The 13,521-nt window shown below is 41.1% G+C and overlaps 1 protein-coding gene across 1 annotated transcript; it reads left to right on the forward strand.

Moving 5' to 3' along the window:
- Positions 1-10,514: 10,514 nt before the first annotated feature.
- RO3G_01332 (uncharacterized protein) lies at positions 10,515-11,798 on the forward strand (the record flags this gene model as incomplete). Its single annotated transcript, XM_067655923.1, has 1 exon — positions 10,515-11,798. One exon carries the CDS (start codon positions 10,515-10,517, stop codon positions 11,796-11,798), a length of 1,284 nt encoding a protein of 427 aa, XP_067512024.1.
- Positions 11,799-13,521: the final 1,723 nt, after the last annotated feature.

Consider the following 13,521-nt stretch of genomic DNA (forward strand, 5'->3'; position numbering starts at 1 on the left):
CTTTATCTATAAAACAAAACACAACCGAGGTTTCTGTTCTCGTCCCTGCCAATATCTGGGTTCCTGCCGAGCAGCTTAGAGAAGAATTTCCTCACGACGACGAGAATATAGAGGAAATCTCAGAAATCGAACTTGCAGCAAAGTTTTTATATTTCACCACAACCCGTGCTTCAACAGAATCTCAGTTTTTGCCGGTTGCCAAAACATTATTCATTGACTTTTGTACTCAATACCTTAAAAAGAACGATGTCCATGCCATCACTCGTTCTTTAGCCTCTGAATCCAAAAAGGTTGTTATCCAAGCTTACTACTCTGCTCTTGTAGTACTCAAAGAGCAAAGCGCCTTGTCCACCGAAGAAGCAGCTCCAGCTAAATCAGCTCTCTTTGAAGCCGCTAATCGTGGTGATGCCAAGTTGTTTGCTATATTTGGTGGTCAAGGTAATATTGAAGAATATTTTGATGAACTTGTCGACATTTGGGAAACCTATGAAGGACTTGTAAAGCCTTTTGTGGAACGTATGGCTATTGTATTAGGTGAATATGCTAGTAGTCCAGAAGCTAGTGTTCTTCATTCAAAGGGTTTGGATATCATGCGTTGGTTGGATAATCCTGAATCAAGACCTGATCTCCAATACTTTATTTCTGCTCCTGTCAGTTTCCCCTTGATCGGTCTTACTCAAATTCTTCATTACTATGTCATGATCCGTGTGCTCGGTTGGACTCCTGCTAAGATTCGTGATTTATTTGAAGGTAAAAAAAAAAGATTGTGTGAAGAAAAGATGATTAAAATATTCCTTTTTAGGAACTACGGGTCACAGCCAAGGTATTATCAGTTCTGCAGTCATCTCTGCTTCATCCACTGAAGAAGAATTTATTCAAAATGCTGAAAAGGCATTGGGTCTTCTTTTCTGGATTGGTACTCGTGCTCAACAAGTCTTCCCTCCCACTACTTTAAATCCTGCTATTTTGGAAGACTCAATCGACAATAACGAAGGCAATCCTACTCCTATGTTGGCCATCACTGGCCTTCGTGAAAGCCAGGTTTTGAAGCACCTTGAGGAAACCAACTCTCACCTTGCTCCTGAACGTCAAATTGAGGTCACTTTGCATAATGGCCCTCGTTCTTTTGTCTGCACTGGTCCTCCTCAATCTTTATATGGTTTGAATCTTGCTTTGCGTAAATTGAAAGCACCCACAGGCCTTGATCAATCTCGTGTTCCTTACTCTCAAAGAAAGATCAAGTTCTCTTCTCGTTTCTTGCCTATCACTGCTCCTTTCCATAGTACATACTTGAAATCTGCTGTACCTATTATTTTGCGAGATGCTGATAAACACAACCTCTGCTTCAATGCAAAAGAAATGAAAATTCCTATTTATGCTACTGACTCAGGTACATCCATATAAAAAATGCACTCACGGATTTTTTAACTTATTGTCATATTAATAGGTGAAGATCTTCGCAAATCTGACAACCTTACCAAATCATTATTATCGCTCATTTGTGAAAATCCTGTTCATTGGGAAAGTGCTATTGCAACTAAGGATTTGACTCACATTATTGATTTTGGACCAGGTGGAACTTCTGGTATTGGTGGTTTAACTTACCGTAATAAGGAAGGTACCGGTGTACAAATTGTATTGGCTGGTGCTCTTGAAGGAAGCAATCGTGATCTTTCTTACAAGGCTGATCTTTTTGATTTTGATATTCGTGCCGTTACTTACTCTCAAGATTGGGCCAAGGTTTTCCAACCTAAATTGGTTCAAACTTCAAGGTAAAAAAAAAAAAGAATAGTAATCTGAACATAATAACATATTTTTTCTTTTTCTGTTTAGCAATGGCCGTATTCACGTTGACACAAAGATGTCCCGCTTGTTGGGTAAGCCACCACTTATGGTTGCTGGCATGACACCTTCTACTGTCAGTGAGAAATTTGTTGCAGCCGTTATGAATGCAGGTTACCATGTTGAACTTGCTGGTGGTGGACACTTCAGCGAAAGCATGCTTCGTGGAAAGGTTGATAAAATCATGAACCTTACTCGTCCTGGTGAGGGTATCAACTTAAACATTATCTTCTTGAACGTTCGTCAATGGGGTTTCCAATATCCCTTGATTCAAGTTATGCGTAAAGAAGGGTTCCCTATGGAAGGACTCACTGTTGCTGCTGGCGTTCCTTCTCTTGAACTGGCCAATGAAATTATTACAAACTTGCAAGCTGCTGGTCTCCGTCACGTTGCTTTCAAGCCAGGAAGCGTTGATACTATTCGTCAAGTCGTAGCCATTGCCGCTGCTAATCCCACCATGCCCATCATCATGCAATGGACTGGTGGTCGTGCTGGTGGTCACCACAGCTTCGAAGATGCTCATCAACCTATTCTTGAAACTTATGCCGCCATTCGTCGTCAACCCAACATCGTTCTTGTTGCCGGTTCTGGCTTTGGTGGTGCTGATGACACCTTGCCTTACATTACTGGTGACTGGTCTGTTAAATTTGATTATCCTCCCATGCCATTTGATGGTGTCTTATTTGGCTCCCGTATGATGGTTGCTAAGGAAGGTTTAGCCTCTCCTGCTGCTAAGCAGGCCATGGTTGATGCACCTGGTGTGGATGACGCTGACTGGGAAAAGACATACAAAGGCCCCACTGGTGGTATCATCACTGTTCTTTCTGAACTCGGTGAACCTATTCACAAGGTTGCTACGCGTGGTGTCCGTCTCTGGAAGGAACTTGATGAAAGTATTTTTACTTTACCAAAGGAAAAGCGTTTGCCAGCTATTATGGCCAAAAAGGATTACATTATTAAACGTTTAAATGCTGATTTCCAAAAGGTTTGGTTCGGTCAAAAGAAATCTGGTGAAGCAGTTGATCTTCAGGACATGACCTACTCTGAAGTTGTCTATCGTTTAATCACTTTGCTTTATGTCAAGCATGAAGGCCGATGGATTGATGTCTCTCTCCGTAACTTGGTCGGTGACTTCTTACGTCGCGTTGAAGAGCGTTTCACTCGTACCGAAGCTCCTTCTTTGCTTCAAAACTTTGCTCAATTGGATTCTCCATATGAATTTGTTGAACAATTCTTGGCCCAATTCCCTGATACTGAAACTCAGCTCTTGACTTCTGAAGATGTTCTTCACTTTATTGCTCTTTGCAAGAACCCCTTTATGAAGCCTGTGCCTTTTATTCCTGTCATGGACAAGGAGTTTGATATCTGGTTCAAGAAGGATTCTCTGTGGCAATCCGAAGATCTTGGTGCCGTTGTTGATCAAGATGTCCAACGTACTTGTATTCTTCACGGTCCTGTCGCTGCCAAATATGCTACTCGTATTGATCAACCCGTTGCTGAAATCCTTGGTGATATTTACAACAGCCACATTGAAAGCTTAAAAGAACGCTATTACAAAGACGTCTCTATTCCTCAAGTTGAATATCTTGGTGGTGAGCCTATTCAAGCTTCCAATGTAAAAGAATTCGTCTTTAGTAATGAGCGTGTTTATGAAACTAGCTCTAGTTCAGTTGACGAATCTCAATGGCTCCAAGCTATTTCTGGGCCCAAGTACAATTGGCTCCGCGCTCTTTTAACTTCTCCCTTCATCGTTCAAGGCAAGCGTTTCATTGATAACCCTGTTAAGCGTATCTTCCGTCCTCGTTCTGAACAAAAGGTTATTGTTTCCAATGATGCTGAAGGGCGCGTTACTTGTGTGAAGGTCCAAGATAAGCGTTCCTGGAGTGCTACTGACAAGTCTAGGGAATTTGTTACTTCAATTGAAGTTACTATCTCTGGCAATTTGATTAGCCTCAACATCTTTGAAAAGAGAGGAGCTAATTTCATCCCATTCAATTTGCAATTCGAATACAAGCCTGAATTGGGTTATGCTCCTATTCACGAAATTATGTATGATCGCAATGACCGCATCAAGGACTTCTACTACAAACTCTGGTATGGTGTTGATCACAAAGATGACTTTTTGAACATTCCAGTCACTGAAAAATTAATTGGCACCGGCGAATCTGTTAAATCACCCGAAGTCAAGGAATTCTGTCAAGTTGTTGGCAATCAAGCAGAAATCTTTATTGATCGTGGTCAAAAGGTTGTTTATGCTCCTATGGACTTTGCCATTGTTGTAGGATGGAAAGCTATTATCAAGGCCATCTTCCCCAAGGTTATTGACGGTGATCTTTTGAGACTCGTTCACATGTCTAACGGCTATCGTCTCCTTGATGGCTCTGAACTTCTCAAGGTTGGCGACATTGTTGATACCTACGCTTATATCAATGGTATCATCAACACTGACTCTGGTAAGATTGTCGAAGTCAAGGGTACTATCGTTCGTGATGGCAAGCCCGTCCTTGAAGTCACCAGCCAATTCTTGTATCGTGGTCAATTCAACGATTTTGAGTACACCTTTGAACGCAACACCGAAACACCTATGGAATTAAAGGTCAAAGATGTTAAGGATATTGCTGTTCTTAAGTCTAAAGAATGGATGCACTGGACTGATGCATTGGAAAAGCATGAGATTGCTGTTGGTAGCACATTGACCTTCAGATTGAACTCTGAACTCAAGTATAAGAATAAGAATGTTTATGCTAGTGTCAAGACTTATGGTACTGTTGCTATGCAAGTATCTACCAAGGAATTTGTTGAAATCGCCAAGGTTGAATATGAATCTGGTGAAAGCCATGGTAATCCAGTTATTGAATACTTGAAGCGTAACGCTCAAGAGATTGAACAAGCACATTTCTTTGAAAATGGTGGTTACTCTGTCATGCCTAGCCAATCTACTTACTCTTCTGTTGTTCTTGCTCCATCCTCCAACGAACCTTATGCAAATGTATCTGGTGACTTCAACCCTATTCACGTCAATCCTTACTTTGCTGACCTCGCTCAATTACCTGGTACGATTACTCACGGTATGTGGACTAGTGCTTCTACTCGTAAATTCGTTGAAATTTTTGCTGCTGATAATGTACCTCGTCGTGTTGTTGCTTATGATGTCAAGTTTGTTGGTATGGTCTTACCTTCTGACAGACTTGAAACCAAGCTCTACCATACTGGTATGAAGAATGGCCGTAAGATCATCAAGGTCGAAACATTTAACCAAAACAACGAAAAGGTTGTGGAAGGTACAGCTGAGGTTGAGCAACCTGTTACTGCTTACGTTTTCACTGGCCAAGGCTCTCAAGAACAAGGTATGGGTATGGCCTTGTATGGCAGCTCACCCGTTGCTAGAAAGATTTGGGATGAAGCTGATAAGCACTTTATGGAAAACTATGGTTTCTCCATTCTTGAAATTGTTCGTACCAACCCCAAGGAAAAGGTTGTTCACTTTGGCGGTCTTCGTGGTAAGAAGATCCGTCAAAACTACATGAGCATGACTTATGATATTGTTGATGCTGATGGTACCACCAAGACTTTACCTTTGTTCCCCTCCATCAATGAGCGTACTGCCTTCTACACTTTCCGTTCTCCTACTGGTCTTTTGTTTGCCACTCAATTTACTCAACCTGCTTTGACCTTGATGGAAAAGGCTGCCTTCGAAGACATGCGTTCGAAGGAATTGATTCAAACCAACTGTGCTTTTGCTGGTCACTCACTTGGTGAGTACGCCGCCTTGGCTTCCGTTGGTGATGTCTTGCCTTTGACCTCTCTTGTTGACATTGTCTTCTACCGTGGTATGACCATGCAATCCGCTGTCAAGCGTGATGAAGAGGGACGCTCTAACTATGGTATGGCCGCAGTCAACCCTGCTCGTGTCTCAAAGACTTTCAACGATACTGCTCTTCGTTTTGTTGTTGATGCTATTGCTGGTCGTGGTGACGTTTTAGAAATTGTCAACTTTAACGTTGAAAACTGGCAATATGTTGCTGCTGGTGCTCTTCAAAATCTTGATGTGCTTACTAACGTCCTGAATTACATCAAGACTGCTAATATTGACATTCAAAAGTTGATGGAAACCATGTCTATTGAAGATGTCAAGAAGCACTTGGATGAAATCATTGATGGTGCTTTGGAAAAGACTAAGGCTAAGCAAGCCAAGGGACGCATTGTTCTTGAACGTGGCTTTGCCACTGTTCCTCTTCCCGGTATTGATGTGCCCTTCCACTCTTCATTCTTGCTTAGTGGTGTCTCACCTTTCCGCACTTTCTTGGCTAAGAAATTCGATCCTTCTGATATTGATGTTAGTCAATTGTCTGCCAAGTACATTCCTAACTTGACTGCTATTCCCTTCAGCACTGACAAGAGCTATGTTGAAGATGTTTACAAGTTAACATCTAGTCCTCGTTTGTCTGAAGTGCTTGAAAACTGGTCTCCTGAAAAGTATGTAACACCTGCTCAACAACAACACCTTGGTTATATTCTTTTGATTGAACTTTTGGCCTATCAATTTGCTTCTCCTGTCCGTTGGATCGAGACTCAAGATCAATTATTCAAGAACTACCAAGTTGAACGCCTTATCGAAGTTGGTCCTTCTCCTACCCTTAGTGGTATGGCCGTTCGTACTTTGAACCTCAAGTACCAAGCTTATGACAATGCCTTGAGCAACCGTCGTCAAAATTTGAGTATTTCCAAGGATGCAAAGGAAATTTACTATGAATTTGAAAATGTTGAAGAAGAAGCACCTTCAGTTGAAACTGCATCTGCCGCTTCCGCTACTCCCGCTGCACCTGTAGCTGCTGTTGCTTCTGCACCTGTGCCTGTTGCCGCTGCCGCTCCTGCTGCTGCTGGTCCTGCCGCCGCTGTTAGTGATGTTCCTGTCACTGCTACTGAAATTCTTCACGCAGTCATTGCTCAAAAATTGAAGAAATCCATTGATGAAGTGCCCATGTCTAAGGCCATCAAGGATCTTGTTGGTGGTAAATCAACCCTTCAAAATGAAATTCTTGGTGATTTACAAAAAGAATTCAATAACGGTGTTCCTGAAAAATCCGAAGAAACTCCTTTAGAAGAGCTTGGTTCTGCCTTGAACAATGGTTTCTCTGGCACTCTTGGTAAGCATTCTTCCACTTTGGTTGCCAAGATGATTGGTGCTAAAATGCCTGGTGGTTTCACTCTGAACTCTGCCAAGACTTACCTCTCCAACTCTTATGGCCTCGGTAGTGGCCGTACTGAAGGTGCCCTCTTGGTTGCCATCACTATGGAGCCTGCTTCTCGTCTTGCTTCTGAAGCTGAAGCTAAGGCCTGGTTAGATACTGTAGCCCAAACTTATGCTAAGAAGGCCGGTATCACCCTTTCTGCTCCTGGTTCTGGTAGTGCTGGTGGCGCAGCTGGTGGTGCATCTGTTGCTGTCATTAACAGCGAAGAATTTGATGCCATGAAGGCTAAGCAAGATGCCTTGATCTACCAACAGCTCAACTTGTACGCCAAATATCTTCAAAAGGATTTGCGCGAAGGTGCCAAGAAATACGAACAAGAAAAGGTCACTACCGCCAAGTTGCAAGCCGAACTTGATTTATGGTTAACTGAACACGGTGACATTTATGCTGAAGGCATTAAGCCCTCTTTCTCTGCTCTCAAGGCTCGCCGTTATGATTCTCACTGGAACTGGGCTCGTCAAGATGCTCTTGAGATGTGGTATGACATTATCTTTGGTAAGCTTGCCATTGTTGATCGTGAGATCACTGCCAAGTGCATTCGTGTCATGAACCGTGCCTATCCTGAATTGCTTGACTTTATGCGTTATAATGTTGAAAAGTGTGCTACTGATAAGGGTGAAACTTACAGACTTGCTAAAGATTTTGGTCAAGCCTTGATTGAAAACTGTGCTGAAGTGCTTGCTGAAGATCCTGTCTACAAAGATGTTGGTTTCCCCACTGGTCCCAAGACAGATGTCACTGAAAAGGGTGACATTAGTTATGCTGAAGTTCCTCGTCCTGGTTGCCGTAAATTGGCCGACTACGTCAAGGATATGACTACTGGTTCTGAAATGACCGAAGTTTCTGACCGTCTCAAGGCACAACAAGGTATTTCTCGTATGCCTTTCTTGCATCTCAAGAAAAAGAACCCTAGTGAGCCCAGTGGATGGGAATTTAGTAATGAACTTACCGCCTCTTACCTTGATGTTTTGCGCGAAATTGCCGAAAAGGGTATCACCTTTGTTGACAAGTGCGTCCTTTTGACTGGTGCAGGTAAAGATTCTATTGGTTCTGAAGTACTGAAGGGCCTTATTGCTGGTGGTGCCAAGGTGATTGTCACTACTTCTCGTTTCAGTCCTCAAGTTACCAAATACTTCCAGTCCATCTATGAAACTTATGGTTCCAAAGGTTCCGAGCTTGTTCTTGTTCCCTTCAACCAAGGCTCTAAATTGGATGTTGACGCCTTAGTCGAATACATTTACGATCCTAAGGGTCTTAACTGGGACCTTGACTTTGTTATTCCTTTCGCTGCTATTCCCGAAAATGGCCGTGAAATTGATTCCATTGATTCTAAATCTGAACTTGCTCATCGTATCATGTTGACCAACCTTCTCCGTATGTTGGGTAACGTCAAGACACACAAGCAAAAGATTGGTTCTGACACTCGTCCTGCCCAAGTCATTCTTCCCTTGTCTCCTAACCACGGTACTTTTGGTGCTGATGGTCTTTATGGTGAATCCAAGATCTCTCTTGAGACCTTGTTTAACCGTTGGTACTCTGAAAGTTGGTCAAACTACTTGCTTATTGCAGGTGCTGTCATCGGTTGGACTCGTGGTACTGGCCTGATGAGTGCTAACAACATGGTTGCTGAAGGTATTGAAGCCCTTGGTACCAGAACATTTTCTTCTGTTGAAATGTCTTTCAACATCCTTGGTCTCATGCATCCTTCTATTGTTGAACTTTGTCAAATCGAACCTGTTTGGGCTGATCTCAATGGTGGTCTTCAATTTGTTACCAACTTGCAAGAAGTGAGCGCTAAGCTTCGTAAGGAGATTCGTGAAACTGCTGAGATCCGCAGAGCTATTGATGCTGAAAATGCTCTTGACTTCAAGATTGTCTTTGGCGAAGAAGCCGAACGCAAGCACAAGCCTCACAAGATCACTCCTCGTGCCAACATGAAGTTCGATTTCCCTACTCTCAAGTCTTATGAGTCTTTGAAACACCTTAGCCACCTTAAGGGCATGCTTGATCTCGAGCAAGTTATTGTTGTCACTGGTTTTGGTGAAGTTTCTCCTTGGGGTAATGCTAGAACCCGTTGGGAAATGGAAGCCTATGGTGAATTCTCTCTTGAAGGTTGTATTGAAATGGCCTGGATCATGGGTTACATCAAGCACCACAATGGTAACTTGAAGAATGGTAACTTCTACTCTGGTTGGATGGATGCCAAGACTGGTGAGCCTGTTGAAGACAAGGATATCAAGAGCAAGTATGAAAAGCAAATCCTCGAACACTCTGGTATTCGTTTCATTGGTAAGTTTGTATATACGAATTAATGGTTCTAGGAAATAACTCATCAATTTATTAGAACCCGAAGTAATGCATGGTTACAATCCTGAAAAGAAGATGTTGATGCAAGAAATTGTTGTTGATCATGATCTTGAGCCTTTTGAATGTTCCAAAGAAGAAGCTGAACATTTCAAGCTTGAACAAGGTGATAAGGCTGATATTTATGAATCTGCTAGTGGTGACTGGTGTGTTATTTTGCGTAAAGGTGCTACTTTGTATGTCCCTAAGGCTCTTCGTTTCGATCGTCTTGTTGCTGGTCAGATTCCTACTGGTTGGGATGCTGCTCGTTATGGTATCCCTAAAGATATTGTCGAGCAAGTCGATCCTGTCACTTTGTTTAACATTGTCTCTACTGTTGAAGCATTTATTTCTGCCGGTATCACTGATCCTTATGAATTCTACAAGTATGTCCACGTTTCTGAAATCGGTAATGCCACTGGTTCCGGTGTAGGTGGCCAACTTGCTCAAAGAGGTCTCTTCCGTGATCGTCTCCTTGACAAGCCTGTTCAAAAGGATATCCTTCAAGAATCCTTCATCAACACCATGCCTGCTTGGATCAACATGTTGTTGCTCTCTTCATCTGGTCCTATCAAGACCCCTGTCAATGCTTGTGCCACCTCTGCTGTTTCTATTGAATTGGCATGTGAATCTCTTTTGACTGGCAAGGCTAAGATTATGATTGCTGGTGCCACTGAAGACATCACTGAAGAGTCAAGTTATGAATTCGCCAACATGAAGGCCACCTCTAATGCCGTCGATGAACTTGAACACGGCCGTACTCCTGCCGAAATGTCTCGTCCTACAACTACTACCAGAAATGGTTTTATGGAATCTCATGGTGCTGGTAACCACGTCCTCATGTCTGCCGCCACTGCTATTGAAATCGGTTGTCCTATTTACGGTATTGTTGCTCTCAGTAGCACAGCTACTGACAAGGAAGGACGTTCCGTTCCCGCTCCTGGTGCAGGTATCTTGACCACTGCTCGTGAAAGCTCCAACAAGAGAGCCTCTCCCTTATTGAACTTCAACTACCGTGCTAGACAAATCAAGGCTCGTCGTGCCCAAATTAAGGCTTGGGTTGAAAGCGAATACAGCATGCTGCGTGAAGAGTTAGAAGAACTCAAGGCTTCTGGTGAACTCTCTGCTGATGAGGAAGAATCATGGATTGAAGAAAGAACTACCTTTATTCATCGTGAAGCTAAGCGTCAAGAAAAGGAAGCTTTAAGCACTTATAACCATCAATTCTTCAAGAGTGACCCAAGCATTGCTCCTCTTCGTGGTGCCCTTGCTGTTTATGGTTTGACTATTGATGATATTAATGTTGCCTCATTCCACGGTACATCTACCAAGGCTAACGATAAGAATGAATCTCGTGTTCTCAACTCTCAATTGAAACATCTTGGTCGTACTAAGGGTAATGCTCTTTTGGCAATTACTCAAAAGTACTTGACTGGTCATCCTAAGGGTCCTGCTGCTTCCTGGATGGCTAATGGTATGATTCAATGTTTGCTTAGTGGTGTTGTTCCTGGTAATCGTAATGCTGACAATGTTGATGTTGTCATGAAAGAATTTGAATACATTGTGTACCCCTCTCGTTCTATTCAGACTGATGGCTTAAAGGCCGGTCTCCTCAAGTCTTTCGGTTTCGGTCAAGCAGGTGGTGAAATCTTGATTATCCACCCCGATTACGTCCTTGCTTCACTGGAAGAAAATCAATATGCCGAATACAAGGCTAAGAACGCTCAACGTTATGCCAAGGCTTACCGTTACCTTCATGATTCCCTTACAGGTGTTGCCGACTTTGTTCAAGTCAAGCATGAAGCTCCTTACTCTGCTGAACTTGAATCCTCTGTATACTTGAATCCTAGTGCTCGTACCGAATACTCCAAGGAAAAGAAATCATGGCACTTTACCAACAAGTCTGCTAGCCGTGCTACACCAACTATTGGTGATGCAGCTGTTACTAAAGACATTCTTTCTTCTCTTGCCGAACAACAAGCTGGTAAGAAAGGTGTTGGTGTAGACGTCGAATTGACCAATGCTTTTAACATTGAAAACTCTACCTTCATTGAACGCAACTTTACTGCCACCGAAATTGAATACTGTAACTCTCGTCCTGATCCTCAAGCAAGCTTCACAGGTCGCTGGTCTGCAAAGGAAGCTGTTTTCAAGGCCATCTCATCTTATGGTAGCATTGCCTCAGATGGAGCTGGAGCTCCTTTGAACGAAATTGAAATCAAATCAAACCAAGTTGGAGCACCTGAAGTTGTTTTATCTGGTAAAGCCAAGGATGCTGCTGCTAAAGCAGGTGTTAAGTCCGTCAATGTATCTATTAGTCACAGTGGTGCTTACAGTGTTGCAGTTGCTCTTGCTCAGTAAATTACAATAATAGAAATTATATAAAATTTAAATTTTGTTATTTTCCCCACAAATAATAAAATAAAAACTCTGAAGTTTTGTAAGAATAACTCGTCTTTTTTTATTTTTGTAAACCAGTTTTGTCTTAAATGATGGGTATATTATTGAATAGTTAAAATAAAAAAAAAATGACAGTCGTGTTGAATACGGTTTAAAGGCTCTGGAGGTGCCAAAATTGGTATGTTCTTTATGTTATTATTATTCATCGATGGTTGATATTTCAGAAGTAAGAAAGCAAAAATTGAATTGCTTTTTACGTAGAACATATGATAATGTATTTGTATAACTTTGTTGAATGAGTTGATAAACAGTGTCGACATAAAGCAGGATAATCATTGCAATAACAGTTTTGAATCCATTTGCAAGCCAATCTTCTGATATTGTAGTTAGTAGTTTGCGTACAATTATATTGGTTAGATTCAACAATTGGCTCCATCGATTGTAAAAAGAACAAGTTTATCCCATAGATGATAATTTTTGCCCCAGTAGCTTAAAAAGACCAGTACTATGTTTAAATTGAATATTTCTAGACAATCTTTTGTAAAAATCGGTGCATTTAAGCCTTTCAATAGACTCATCCAATTAGTACTCAGGCTACCAGTTGCTTCTATAAAGTGTTCTTTTTGGCAATGAATTCTACAATATTTAAAAAATTCAACCAATGAATTTTTATACTCACTTTGCTATCATCATCTTTACATAAAATTTAATCAACTAATCAGCCGAATCATAAGGGGAGGGAGGCTATTTTTATTCAAAATAGACAGTTGTATATCATTGTTTTGTTTATCTCAAAAATAATATAAAGTGGGACGCCTATAATGTTTACTGATTACCTGTTTAGATCGCTATTGTTACAATTCATCTGTGCGTAAATGCATCTTTGTGTTCATGATAAACAATTATTCCTAGAACAATGGCGGAAATTAAGAAAATTAGCCAATTGTTCTCCTATTAAATACATATCCTTAGTAAGAGTTATAAAGAATAATGTATATTAAACAATATGTATTCACATGCTACCTGAAAGCTGCTTCATGCACATTGGGATCAACGTAGTTTCTTTTACTGTCAGAATTGGTTTTAGTCATTTTTATAAAACCAAAATAGGAGAGATTGTCATACAGTTAAAATTCAGCCCACATCGGTCAATATAATGGTCTCAAGTATACATGTATAAAAATGAACCTTTACAATTGCTCTACATCATATACTTACAGAGTTATGAATATGTCTAGACCAGACTCGACTGTTTATTTTAAATGCAGAAACAATAGGAAGCATGATCATAGCTAATTTATCGTGGAACAAAAACGCTTTAGCATGTAAGAGTGAAATTCCCACAAGATTTTCTTAGCAAATGATACACATCTTTTATAGCGTATGAAAAAAGAAACTTTACTTAGTAACCTAGATACAATCATACAGCTTATCAATTTCTAATAAAAAGTGCACAAAAAGATCAGGTACAGAGGGTTTTGTTTAAATCAATGTTAACCCATATTTGGTCTTGGTGTAATTCACAGCCTAAGGATCCCATATTCATTTGTATCACACACGTTTTTTTTTTTTTTTTTTGCGAAATTTTCAGGACTACTTTTTTTATCTTGCATTAAACTGAAAAATGATATTTAAGCTTTTCTTTTTCTTTTTCTTTTTTTTTTATATTAAAAACCAAACCATC

Source organism: Rhizopus delemar, genomic scaffold (genome assembly GCF_000149305.1).
Source record: "Rhizopus delemar RA 99-880 supercont3.1 genomic scaffold, whole genome shotgun sequence".
NCBI classification, from domain to species: domain Eukaryota; kingdom Fungi; phylum Mucoromycota; class Mucoromycetes; order Mucorales; family Rhizopodaceae; genus Rhizopus; species Rhizopus delemar.